The sequence below is a fragment of the Salvelinus sp. IW2-2015 genome, linkage group LG11, assembly GCF_002910315.2.
Source record: "Salvelinus sp. IW2-2015 linkage group LG11, ASM291031v2, whole genome shotgun sequence".
NCBI lineage: Eukaryota > Metazoa > Chordata > Actinopteri > Salmoniformes > Salmonidae > Salvelinus > Salvelinus sp. IW2-2015.
Window position 1 is genome coordinate 34,022,218 of NC_036851.1, and position 14,710 is coordinate 34,036,927.

Consider the following 14,710-nt stretch of genomic DNA (forward strand, 5'->3'; position numbering starts at 1 on the left):
TCCTTTCCATCTTCTCCTCCATCCCCTTCTCGTCTCCTCTGCCCGTCACCACCAGAGAGCTAATCTCCACAGAGCCATGACCTGCGACATTGCTAACAGCTAATGTTAATGCTAACCTAGTTCTCACCCCATATTTAGAATTTTTAGGTCTCACCCCATATGGAGACCAATCACCCATCAGTAAACAGACACACAGCCAAATTCAATGATCAGATTCGCAAGCGTAGCAGATTTTGTCATCATGCTAAATCTCTTTGCTTGCTCTGAGTCCGGTAATGAGTTATACCCTTGTGACAAAAACATTTAATAGCCTTTTCTTAGTGAGGCATCTCAGCATTGCTAGCTAACTTTAACCAGGCCCGTGGCATTTTTTTAAATTGAACTTGGCAAGTCAGTTAAGAACAAATTCTTATTTACAATGACGGCCTACACCGGCCAAACCCGGACAACACTGGGCCAATTGTGCGCCACCTTATGGGACTCGCAATCACGGCCGGTTGTGATACAGCCTGGATCCGAACCAGGGTGTCTGTAGTGACACCTCTAGCACTGAGATGCAGTGCCTTAGACTGCTGCGTCACTCGGGAGCAGCGGTCATCACTAAACTGCTCTAGAATTACTAACATCAGTAGACTGTCCATTCATGTATGTATTAGAATGTCACGTTCCTGACCTGTTTTCCTTTGTCTTGTATTTATTTTAGTTGGTCAGGTCGTGAGTTGGGTGGGTTTGTCTATGGTTGATTTTCTATGATGGGATTTTTGTGTTCGGCCTGGTATGATTCTCAATCAGGGGCAGCTGTCAATCGTTGTCCCTGATTGAGAATCATACTTARGCAGACTGGGTTTCACGTGTGTTTTGTGGGTGTTTGTTTCCGTGTTTGTGTTTTCACCACACGGTACTGTATAGGTTTCTGCACTTCGTTTATTTGTTTTTGTAATTCAGTGTTCAAGTTTCGTTATAATAAATCATCATGAACACTAACCACTCTGCGTATTGGTCCGATCCGTCTCGCCTCTCCTCGTCTGAGGAGGAGGAAGAATATGACTACCGTTACATAGAATCAGTAAATACATGTATGTATAAAGCATTGTTAGTAATCGGGCCAGTAATCTGCCTAAATGATAATCAACATAATTGTGTATTAATCTAATGCAATGGTAAACTACATGTAATAGTAACGTTTATGGGCAGTTTATGACCAAATCAAATCAAACTTTATTTGTCACATGCACCGAATACAACAAGTGTAGGCAGACCTTACTGTGAAATACTTACTTACAAGCCCTTAACCAGACCTTCAAATATGATATTAAAGTGTAACCAAAGTCATTTCTCTTTCTCACACTCTTCATGAGGTATATTTAACGCAGCAGGATTAACATACCTAATAAACTGATTGGTTTACTTAGCTGTGTYGTGCTAGAACATCAACAAAAAATTGTGTGGGCTTGGAATTTGACTACGTGCTTTGGAAATCCATGCAATCCAAACTTACTTTGTACTAGTGATGACGATTTGATGTGCTAAAGTCTATTAGTAATAGACTATATTTGTTTTGCATAGTCAAAATGGGACCAGGGTCGTGTTCATTAGGCATCAACTGGAAGAAAAATGACAGGACTACCCAGACTAGTCCAATAAGAAAGACTAATTTCCATTTTCCGGTACAAAATGTTTTCCCATTAGGTGCACTAATAAAAAACGACCCTGGATAGTCCTACTGCAGACCAGGAAAAAACACAGGTCCTCTTTTCTATGCACTCCATCACACTACTGCCCTGTGTCGAAGTCCTCTGAAGCAGCCAAACAAGTAGAACTCTGTCTTCATGTCAAAACATCAACAATATGCATCGCTCATAAAAACGTATTCAATTGGTCAATAGTGTCATTGTCAATAACAACATGACAGTCGTCTAGATGTTGGCTTCTGAGGGCCGAGGCCTAACTTGAGATATGGGCGAATAACTCAAATTTTCATGCAAAACTACCCTTGACATCTCTGCATGATGTAGCCCTTTCCTGCAGTCAGTGACCAAAAGCGCCCTCTTTGGCCTCATGGGTGGAATGCAAACTCAAAATTGAATCAATTTCAACTCTAYACCTGACATGGTACATACAGGTGGCTTCTTTTTTTTAAGCACATAACCATGTTTGTAAGGTGTAGGTATCCGCCTTTCCCTTTCCTTTATATGATTAGACTGTGCTATGTTTTTTATCTGAATATTACAATTAGTAACACCGACTTTCCTAATCACGTAGTTGGCAAAAATACATCACATCTCTTCTATTTGTCCCCACCTCTTTGATTTTATAGTGTCAAGCGTATTGTCACTGCTTTTCAAAGTGCTTAAACTTGCCCCCATTCCTACTACCAAACCCCTCTCATTCACCTTGGCCTTTCTCTCACTTTCTCTCTGTTACTTTCTCCATGGGGTTAGCATAGAAAAAAACACTCAAAGCGTGGAACATTCTTCCTAATTCCAGAAAGGAATTTCACTCTCCTTCTCATCTCATGCTGGTCAAACAATAGCCATCCACAAGGGAGAGAGGGAAAAACGGTTYGGAGGGAGAGAGGGGGGGAGTGTTCGAGAGGTAAAAGTGCACAAGGAAAGTAGAAGAGATGGTACAAAAAGAGGACAGGTTGAAATAGGTGAATAGATAGGCAGAGAGAAGGTGAGGGGCATTGAGAAGTTGAAAAATATGGACGAGTCAGATAGAGAGAGAAAGCACGAGAGAGAGAAATGTTTGATGTAAATTGTAAAATTATGAGGAAAAAACTTAGAACACTATCCAACCAAAAGCACTGAGACCCAAATAATGGTGAATTATGCCTTCGTTACTGTGAGACGTTAAAACTCTATAAACGTACACTCAGAACCAAAAAAGCACAGTACAACAGCAAGCAGCTGACACTAATTGAAGAGTCCATAAACACAAACATCCTCTGGCAAAATTGGAGAAAAAAAATAAAAATCGAAACAAGAGGAATTAGCGATACAAAATGGTGACATATGGACAAGCCATTTTAAAACACTCTACAACACCGTTCAAATTGACACAAACGCAGAACAATGCCAAATTCACGAGAAGTTGAATGGTTTAGAAAAAGCTATAAAGGACAATCAAAATCCATTGGACTCCCCAATTACTGACCAGGAGCTCTATAAGAAACTTCAGGCCCTCAAATTTAAAAAAGCATGTGGACCTGATGGCATCCTAAATGAGATGCTCAAACTCACTAGTGCAAAATGTCAATTGGCTATATTAAAACGGTTTAATTTGATTCTGAGTGTAGGTTACTTCCCTGACATCTGGAATCAAGGACTCATAACCCCAATCTTTAAGAACGGAGACAATTTGACCCTAACAATTACAGAGGCATTTGTGTGAACAGTAACCTGGGGAACCTTCCTTCCTTCTGTAGTATTATAAATGTAAGAGTTCTAAACTTGCTAAATAAGCACAATGTCTTGAGTAAAAGCCAAATTGGATTTATAGCAAAACATCGCACGACTGATCATATTTACACTCTACACACCCTGATAGATAAACATGTCCACGAAAATAATACCAAAATATATGCTCGCTATATCTACGTCCAAAAAGCATTTGATTATATTTGTCATACAGGACTGTTCTACAAAGTTATTGAAAGTGGTGTAGAGGGTATCAATGTTTAAATGTTAAATGTTTAATCAGTACTACTGCTAGAGTAGTACTGCCAGACCTAGGCCCTGGCAGTAAACCCCAAAAATAATGATTTTCCAGAGAAGATACAGATCTCAGGGAATTAGACCAAAGTCCTCAATTGGTACAAAATATAGAGTACTGCACACACTACAATTACTTAGGTTTAAAAATAATCTCAACTGGACACCTTTATGAGGCAGTGAATGAACTGAGAGAGAAAGCATCCAGGGCATTCTACGCCATTAAAAAACAAATTCAAATTGAAATACCTATTAAAATTTGGCTAAAACTAATTGAATGTGTCATTGAACCAATTGCACATTATGGCAGTGAGGTGTGGTGTCCACTTGCAAAACAAGATTTCATCAAATGGGACAAACACCCCATTGAAATCATGCATGCAGAGTTCTGTAAGATTATCCTACGAAGAAAACTACAAACAATGCATGCAGGGCAGATTTAGGCCAATATCCTAAATCTGAGTCCACTCATTCAGCTGGTCCTGAGGCTGAGTTCACAAACCTGTTCTACTAACACACTGAAGCCTCAGGACCAGAACATCCAATCAATCAGAATAAACCAAATTACAACATAGTCAAAACAAAACTACATTGCTTATTGGGAAACACAAGCACAAAGCAAAATGCAGTGCTATCTGGCCCTAAATCGACAGTACGCTGTGGCTAACTCTTTGACCATGGCTACTGATCAAAACCTTAGAAGAACCTTGACAAAGTACAGGCTCAGTGAGCCTTGTCATTGAAAAGGGTAGACACAGGAAAACCTGGATCCCTGTAAAGGAAAGGCTGTGCAACCACTGCACAACAGCAGAACCTGAGACAGAGCTGCATTTCCTGACAAAATKTCAAAAATATAAAACAATTTGAGAGTGTCATTTCCCCAAATTTGAAACCCTTATTCAAGGTTTCAAAGACCTCTCTGATGAGAGTAGGCTACCCGTCCTGTTGGGGGAGGACGCAGAGAGCTGTGGGTTGGCAGCGCACTACATTGCTGCCTGCCATAAGATGGGGGACAGTATCTGACACACCAATAAACCACATATCCTCTACTGTATGCTTATTGTTATTGTTCAATGTATGGTTATTTTGACCCTTGGTTATTGTTGTTACTGTTGTACCGTTGACAATTTTGATTCTTATTATTTATTCTTATATTCTTATATTTACAATTCTCATATTGTAAATATCCAAAGCAAGCTTTGGCAATATGTACATTGTTACATCATGCCAATAAAGCAAATTGAATTGAATTGAGAGAGACAGAGTAAGTGAGACGGGAACACCAAAATTGAGTACCTTTTTTTCCAATTACACAGAGACACAATTTATCCATTGACGTACTGTATGTGAAATCAGCACACCAGACATTTTCAGCACACCAAAACATAACACGGTGAGCTGCACCAAAATATTGTTATAAATCAAAAATGGTGTCCCTGCCGTTCAACCCTCACCATGGCCACAACATTCTCCTTTCAGGGTGATATGTCCCAAACCCTGCTGTGATTTCAGAGGCTTGGCCTCCTCCTACCTATGGCCTAGCATTAGCATCACAGACGCCCCTCTCATTCTCAAACATTATGCGCTGCGTCATCCAGACACGGTAACTCAATGATTGACCATCACACTTTTACACACACACATCGACACAGTGGAGCCCGGGGTCGTCAAATGTCACCAAGCTCATCAGATATTCAAAGATCAGATTGAGAAACACGCACACACACACACACTTCTGACAATACAAGGCCTACTGTCACTAGGATCCACAGAGATATCGCCATGACACCCAACCCACACATCTGCTCCTGATTTCAAACCATTTCTGAAGTGTAAAATACCTAGTCTGGGTACCTGTCTCTGTAACAATCGACTCTTTGTGTCATATGCCAAAGATATGTACAAGGAGTGGAATGTAATAGCTGAACAGAGACGGCAACCAGGCTATAAAATACCAACAGGGTTACACAAAAAACATTACCACCTCGATCAAGTAAACAACAAGATATAAATGGTGTGATCTATTTATAGGATAGTTAACGTAATAGTRTTTTTATCTGTCTTGAACAGGTGATTCATTTCGAGTGGTGGTCGTATGAATACAACTCAAGGACTTCACAAACATACTCTATCTCTACCATGTTATGACAATGTGCTTACTGTATACACAAAACCCACTAATTTTACTGTAATTACTGTAGAATCTATAGACTGTAGCTATAACACCAGTGCATTTGCTTTGCAAAAAAATTATCATAGGCATATTATCACATCATAAAGGGGTACCCTTCTTGAAGAGGTGAATTGTAACTGAAAAAAAACGTTTTAGTTTAGTCAAAGTTATGTAACTAAGGACCTGTAAAACAAAAACCTATTGCCGTGTGGCTCAGTTGGTAGAGCATGGTGCTTCCAACGACAGGGTTGTGGGTTCAATTCCCATGTGGGGGGCAGTATAACAAAGCATGTACTCACTACTGTATGTTGCTCTGGATAAGAACATCTGCTAAATGACAAAAATGTAAATACAATTGAAGTTGGAAGTTTACATACACTTAGGTTGGAGTCATTAAAACTCGTTTTTCAACCACTCCACAATTTTCTTGTTAACAAACTATAGTTGGGCAAGTCGGTTCGGACGTCTACTTTGTGCATGACACGAGTAATTTTCCAACAATTGTTTACAGACAGATTATTTCACTTATAATTCACTGTATCACAATTCCAGTGGGTCAGAAGTTTACATACACTAAGTTGACTGTGCCTTTAAACAGCTTGGAAAATTCCTGAAAATGTTGTCATAGAAGCTTCTGACAGGCTAATTGACATCAGTTGACTCAATTGGAGGTGTACCTGTGGATGTATTTCAAGGCCTACCTTCAAACTCAGTGCCTCTTTGCTTGACATCATGGGAAAATCAAACGAAATCAGCCAAGACCTCAGAAAAAAAAATGCAGACCTCCACAAGTCTGGTTCATCCTTGGGAGCAATTTCCAAACGCCCTGAAGGTACCACGTTCATCTGTACAAACAATAGTACGCAAGTATAAACACCATGGGACCACACAGCCGTCATGCTGCTCAGGAAGGAGACACGTTTGGTCTCCTAGAGATGAACGTACTTTGGTGCGAAAAGTGCAAATCAATCTCAGAACAACAGCAAAGGACCCTGTGAAGATGCTGGAGGAAACAGGTACAAACGTATCTATATCCACAGTAAAACGAGTCCTATACCGACATAACCTGAAAGGCCGCTCAGCAAGGAAGAAGCCACTGCTCCAAAACCGCCATAAAAAAGCCAGACTACGGTTTGCAACTGCACATGGGGACAAAGATCGTACTTTTTGGAGAAATGTCCTCTGGTCTGATGAAACAAAAATAGAACTGTTTGGCCATAATGACCATCGTTACGTTTGGAGGAAAAAAGGAGGCTTGCAAGCCGAAGAACCCCATCCCAACCGTGAAGCACTGGGGTGGCAGCATCATGTTGTGGGGGTGCTTTACTGCAGGAGGGATGGGTGCACTTCACAAAATAGATGGCACCATGAGGTAGGAAAATTAAGTGGATATGTTTAAGCAACATCTCAAGACATCAGTCAGGAAGTTAAAGCTTGCTCGCAAATGGGTCTTCCAAATGGACAATGACCCAAAGCATACTTCCAAAGTTGTGGAAAATGGCTTAAGGACAACATAGTCAAGGTATTGGTGTGGCCATCACAAAGCCCCRACCTCATCCTATAGAACATTTGTGAAAGCGTGAGCGAGCAAGGAGGCCTACAAACATGACTCAGTTACACCAGCTCTGTCAGGAGGAATGGGTCAAAATTCACCAAACTTATTGTGGGAAGGTTGTGGAAGGCTACCTGAAACGTTTGACCCAAGTTAAACAATTTAAAGGCAATGCTACCAAATACTAATCGAGTGTATGTAAACTTCTGACGTACTGGGAATGTGATGAAAGAAATAAAAGCTGAAATAAATCATTCTCTCTATTATTCTGACATTTCACATTCTTAAAATAAAGTGGTGTTCCTGACTGACCTAAGACAGGGAATTYTTACTAGGATTAAATGTTAGGAATTGTGAAAAACTAAGTTGAAATGTATTTGGCTAAGGTGTATGTAAACTTCCGACGTCAACTGTATGTCTTTATGACATAGTGGCTATTGTCCTTTGGGTGGCAGCAGTACATGCTGCATTGATCATGAAGACAAAAGTCCCAATAGGCYGTGTAGTCACCATAATGTCCCCTGTGGATGTGAATGATTTCACCCAGGGCAACAGACCTGCTTCATGTAACCACACTTGCCTTCTATCCAACCTCTCTCTCACCCTCCAGGGCCAGGCAGTGTGTGTTTGTGGTAATAGTAGTGTGTGCACATGTGAGAGTATGTATCGAGGGGTGGAGGATGGAGAAACACCCACACATCCATTGCTGACAAAGCTGTATGCAACACAAAGTCACACAGACACATTCACACCTTGTATAGTCATTCAAATATTGATATTAGCAGCAATCAATCTTTGTGTTTGCCATCAACAACAAAGTGTTTAGACACAAGATTCGTCAACGGTTACGTTACTGTGTGTGGCATTACCAGTCGGCTTCAAACACTACAGTGATTTCCATAGAATTAGAATGAATAGAACTGACATTTCCATTCAAGTAAACCAGTGTTGTGTTCGAGACCACCTAAAGCTAGACCGATTCAAGACCAAGACCGGAGTGTCTGGGGAGATAAATCTAGCTAGCTAAGTCAGCCATTGGCTAGGCCATCTGAAGCTAGATAGAAGGCATCTGCCATTCAACTGTATTAGGGCAACATTTTGGAGTGACCGTGGAATCAACCAATCACATTTTGACTTGTGGTGGGACCGTTTTCCAAAAATGTATGGAAACTTCTGCCTTCTCAAAGGCCAACAGTTCACTGTGCAATAGCGAGCAGTAGTTTTCCCACTGTCTAGCTAGCTATCTTCTGTTGTAGGCTAGTTTGCAGCGACTGCAACAGGTGTTATCAAAGAGGATATTGTTGCTAATTTGCTAGCTTCTCCCTTTTCAAGAATTATTTTCAACAGGAAGTTAAGTTTCAACTGATCATCATTTGGTGAGTGGAACTGTGTTTTTATTGCAGCTCGCTGGCTCTTGTTAGCCATTTCTTTGAAAATAACTTATGTGCGTAACATTGTTGCATTTAGTGTAGTGGTGCCTGGAGAGGTGGGTATACTCAAATTTTGCCAATCATTTCCCAATCGGCCAGTCCAGTAATTTCCCAAACGGCCTGTCTGTGTGAAAAATCCTATGTTTTTTTTTAGTTTTCATATATATTTTAAAGATTTCCACTCTCTAAATCACACTTTTTTAAAACCTAAAAACAAAAGAAATGTGATGTGCAAGTACACAACAACGCTTAAACCACATCAGGAGACCCTTTTCGACATCTGGGAAACATACAGATATATATTTTTTGGGGGGTGGGGGGGGTATTGAGGAGTATTTATGTAATAATAATGTATTATTTTTCTGTTTTTGCTCAATCTTATTGGGTGGGCCAGGCTCCCCAGTGAGTGGGCCTGTGCCCACCCATGCCTACGCCCCTGATGCAAACAGGGAATGATGAGTGAATTGCGCATAACAAATAGCCTACTAACCAAGACTTCGGACCAACCTTTTTCAATACCTGGTTTGCATACCCATTGTTGCCTTAGTGAGCATTTACTGGTAGATATCATACGTTGAAACGTCTTTCCTACCCTACCGACTACCGATGTCATTATTCTGTGAACAGCTCCATGCCAAAGCCAGTTGAGCACTACACGCTCTTGTTGCCTGCAGATGATAATCTACTAAAACTAGGCTGTGTGCAGCACGCAGGTGAATATATTTGACGTGCTTTGTGATTGCGTAGGCTACTTTGTGCATGATTTATATATTGTACTACATCATTCATAAGTTGTATACCTCCACTATACTGCTTTGATAAGCATCAGTGGGGAATAAGAAGTGAGTATATGCAATGCCCATTTAAAAAAAGTGGGTACATGGTGTATACCAGCGTATACACTCCACTACGCCACTGGCCCTTTGTGTTTTACAAAAAGTGCACTCTCCTACATGAGTGCGCTGGTATTACCGTTGCTGTCCTTTCAGCATCATGAACCTGCCACACACTGAATGTCCAATAGGTCCACCACTGAGCAAACATGTCTATACTAGATATAAAGACCGACGGTATTAATGTTTCAAGAAAGGAGTGTATATATTTGGCCTGGCAAAGTAGTTTTATGCGCTGACTGAATGAAAGCTGATAATGATGAGCTTTGTACTCCACTGGTCTCTGGAAGAAATTGCAACTCCTCACTGTCCGAAACAGAGTCAAGGCAGAGTACAAATGTATTGGACACCGAGACCAGACTAAGACCGGTCTCGAGTACTACAACACTGAAGTCAACATAGCCCAGGGGTTCCCAAACTGTTTTGGCCCGCGACCCCATTTTGATATTTAAAATAAATTGCGGCCCCACCATGTAAAAAGGTGATGTAATCAACAGCCAATGTTAAATGTTTAATTGGGGCTATGAAAACCCCATCATTATTGATGTTATTTCCCCCCAGTCCGATTTATTTCTTGGTCTTGTCCACTCTGTTCTAATGAGTCCTGTGGTGGCTTGTGGGCATTGTAGAGGGAAACAGAAGACATGTACGTGTTTCTGAGAGTCTTATCTTTCAGTGATGGGGTCATAATATTTTGTAGCTTAAACCGTTCAAAACAGAGACACATTTGTAGGAAGAAAACAGAAACCGCTGTTTATTACATGGGAATCTTGCAGTTACCGGAGGTTACTGAAGTAACCGTGGTTCTATGAACTAGGGGCCTGCGTTTCTCTTGCAACCCCATATTCAAATCAGGCAACCCCACATGGGGTAGCAGGCCCTAGTTTGGGAAATGCTGACATAGCCAATTATATGGAATTTTTCCTTTTATAAAGAATTCTATGAAGTTATCACAGGCAAGGGGTTATAGGGCGGCGCACAATTGGCCCAGCGTAGTACGGGTTAGGGTTTGGCTGGGGTAGGCCTTCATTGTAAATAAGAATTTGTTCTTAACTGACTTGCCTAGTTAACGAAATAAAAAATAATATAAAGGACTGAACTCAAGACCTAGTTGACAACAATAGACCGCTTCAAGTTTTTGTAGGCTTAACTTAATCTAAACAGTTCTCTGATTTTGGTTAAACGCAATTGAAGAGTTTTACGAACTCACAGTGAGTCACAACCCAATKTATGTTTCACAGCCCTAACATTGTTTTTGTCTAAAACGCTACTTTCTTTTTGGTGTGAGAGAGAGCTCAAGCCTCCTCCTCCCTGTCTCAGTCCCCAGGTAACCATGGCGATGAACAGCAAGAAAGAACCTTTATTGTTGGCTGCCCTAAACCAGGATTTGGTTGTAGGGGAGGCTCCCATAGTATCTCCCAAACTTTTCTACCAGGGCCTACCTTTTCATTACATGGTATACAACATTATGGTATATATTATGTCATCCATATAAAATACATAGATGCATGTAGGCCTAATAATAAATGTACTGTTCTAAAATCAGATTAAATAAATATAAGGATGCCAGAATAAACTTACTGTTTTAGAATCCAGCTCATGTCTGTTTTGCGCCAAAACTTTATCCACACCAGCTTGGTCTATGTATGTGACAAACCCGAATCCCCTGAAGAAAAAAACAATGCCTTTGAATTATAACAGGCTGACACAACAAAACACAACCTATCGCCCCGGCTATAAAGAAAATAAACCAATGAGCGCGCGCCTATGATAGGACTGTGAGGTGCGCACGCCTCCTTACCTTGATCTCTTCGTAACTGGATCTCGCATCACCATACACTCCTTCACCTCGCCGAATTTACAGAAGTATTCATTCAAACCCTCTGTAAAAAAATATATATATATATGAAAGGATGGTCGAACAGCGTTCCAAAGACGAAATATTATTTAAATGTAGGCGATAATAGGGTATTTAAGACGACAGACAACGCAACTGAGCAAGACCACGTTGTTGTTTGTCGAAACGTCATTCATTGAAAGTAGGATAAGGGTAGTCTATTCAACTCATGGCTGTCTGGGTTGATAGCCCATGTTATAATATGTTGATACAACCATAGTTACTTCACAATTGTGATAACGTAGGGTATACAAATAAGCTGATTTGACTATAGACTATACTTTTAAAATCAACCAATAGGCAACACAGTTTACAAACAATTCGTTTTTGAAGAACACTGTATCCTATTGAATGAATGGCCTCAATGATGCTGTAATAAGCGAAACAACGCAATATCACAAACAAAACCACCCTCAAAGCTGCAAAAGGCACGACGTTCTCACCTGCTTCAATCAGATATCAAAAGAAAAAAACGTGTTCCATATGGTAACCAACCGCATAAATAACATTAAATAGTTTTAAACATTAAAATACTAGTCCTAATTTACAATGTTAATCCCATATCGTCTCGGCTGTTTAAATCTGCAAATCCTGCGCTGCCTACTGATCCTCGTTGAATGAAAGCTTTGATTTCTGCAGGATAGGCTATAAACTAAGAACAGTTTTTTTTTTTACAAACTTCCGAGAGCTTCACATAGCCCACTCAACAACGTTAAGAATTGTTCTACACATAGTATATACAACGGGTAATAATACTAGACTAAATCAAAGCATTCTATTTGCATCCAGGGACTTTGAAAAGTCGCTCGCGGGACAGCTCACCTTGTGTTGTCTGCCAACTGAGACCCCCGATGAACATTTTGCTGAATGGGAGATAGAGGCGAGAGTAAGTGGTGTAGAACAACATATTCCCGTAAAACAGGCATCTGAGATTAAAAGCAAACTACAATTAATAGATATATATAGGCCTACAAAATAACATAAATAAAGTAAAAAGAAAATCGGCCATGTTGTGAAGGCACGAGTGGTCAAATCGGGCCGTTATAATTCCTACGAGAAGATACTGAAACCAGCCAGTGCTCTCCAAATGGAAAGGAAAAGTTGTTTCAATCGTAGCCATCTGCTTACTCAAAAGAAAATAGCAGAAATAAACAAGAGATAGATCCTGCGCGGTTGAGCGGCAGTAATACACGGTTGAGCGGACCGCATTGGAGAGGTAGAGCCCATCAGAACAAGCATGCTTGTCTTTTGTCTCCGCGCTCGGGTGGGCTCCACACAAACCAAACTCCACGGTTATCTCACATATGGAAGCAAGTACGGCCGAGACGCAGGTGAGACGGTGTGGGAGCTTTACCAGGGGTCGTGGGGGGAGTTGTCCACGGAGGACAGGCTGCTTTGGCTCCCTTCCGTATCCATTCCGTTCCTCTGTTCTCGACTATGAGGTGAGGAAAGGCAGTGAGTAACAGACTCAGTGTGGCGGAGGGGTGTGGGGGTGGTTTGTCTAGAGGAGGAGGAACGAGCGAGCGTGGCGCCCGCACACGCACGCTGATACGCACACACATACACGAGCAGGCTCCGCCTCTCTCTCGCTTTTCCGTGCTCGCGATTCCCGCCCCTCACCACACCGCCTTGTAGGCTTGGCGCTCTCTTGAAACGTTTCCCCGCGGAAGGATAATGATGTGCATAGTGGAAGTTTTGAGGAAGTCTATTCTATGCGAATAAATTATTAGTATACAGTATATGCCTAGCAAAATAAGGCCTCCAGCTTTTAAGTGAGTATAAAGTACATTCAGTGACTAAATCTGAGTGTAAGGGGATGTAGTGGAACGTGGAAGGCGTCTTCTAATGCATCTGAGAGAGGATGGAGTGGCGTCAAGACACTTCTATGGATTTGATATGGGGTACACCAGGGATTCATGACAACTACACTACGCCTTGCAGACACAGATACATGATTTTTACACTATCACGTTGACCCTAACCATACTGTTGATTTACTATTTTTACACTGCTGACACAGATATTTTATTTCACCGTTCCAGCAATTTATGGATGCATAACCAGGACAGCGCAGTACAGCTTTTATTGTCCCAGCTCAGTACACCCCCTTAGACCTCCTCCTTGCAGAGACCCATCCAGGTTGTTCCACCAATCTGACCGACTGGGTTCAAACCATCAACCTGTGTCTCTTGCACACAACAAAACTGTGTTAACCTGCTGAGCTAAAGCCTATAGTAGGCATTCTCTCTAGGAACTGCTCTGCTCCGGGGTGCCAGAGGCCTGATATGTAAGCTACACAGTACCCTGCCTCTGCTMATTTTGAACAGTTTTAACTGTACTGTACATGCCTGTTCTTAGTCACAGTAGCAGCAGGTTGCTATGGCTCTCTGTCTCTTTACAAATGGTTGAGGTTTTAAGTCACCCTGGATATGTCTCAAATGGTCCTCTATTCCCTAGTGTACTACATTTGACCAGATCCCATATGGCTATGGTAAAAAGTTGTGCACTGTGTAGGGAATAGGGTGACATTTGGGACAAAAGTCCTTATGCCCCCACACTGCATGCCCATGTGACCACCCATGTGACTGCCTTAACCAACTAAGTGGCAGATTACCAGYTTTTCCCCTAAGTAGGCTACCCTCTTCACTGGGACAAGAATGTCGCCTGAGGGCTTTAAATGCATTGGTGGGACTGCTCCTGTCCTATGGTACAGTGAGGTGCATGTACTACCCTACCAGCTATGTGTATATTAGCTGAACTGTCAAAGTGTACATGTCAAAACTGCAGTTTGTTTACTGCTATTTACTGTGCTGATTTGAAAGGTGCACATTGAGCTATAGCCTACATAATATGTGCATTACAGAGAAATGGGCAACATCTAATGCATCAAAACACTGAATGAGTGACAGAGAGAGAGAACGAGAGAAAGGGAGAAAGAAAGTACATTCAGTGACTAAGGACAGAGAGAGAGAAAGGGGGCTCCAACAACTAAAAACTCTAGTCCAGACTCTCTCATTTTCCACACATAAATGTGTGTGTTTACAATACCTCC

The 14,710-nt window shown here is 41.4% G+C and overlaps 1 protein-coding gene across 2 annotated transcripts in view; it reads right to left on the reverse strand.

The window, feature by feature from the left end:
• The window catches only part of LOC111970258 (RNA-binding protein Musashi homolog 1-like), a 37,183-nt gene extending 24,032 nt beyond the window's left edge, over window positions 1–13,151 (reverse strand). Inside the window, exons 1-4 of one of the 2 annotated variants that reach the window (XM_023996903.2) lie at window positions 13,013–13,151; window positions 12,481–12,521; window positions 11,563–11,644; window positions 11,343–11,427 (exon numbers count right to left, since the gene is read on the reverse strand). In XM_023996903.2, the coding sequence (XP_023852671.1) occupies window positions 11,343–11,427; window positions 11,563–11,644; window positions 12,481–12,521; window positions 13,013–13,074 (270 nt within the window). In that variant the 5' untranslated portion in view covers window positions 13,075–13,151. The remainder of the gene's footprint in view (window positions 1–11,342; window positions 11,428–11,562; window positions 11,645–12,480; window positions 12,522–13,012) is intronic. The other variant, XM_023996902.2, reaches the window with a different exon arrangement.
• Window positions 13,152–14,710: the final 1,559 nt, after the last annotated feature.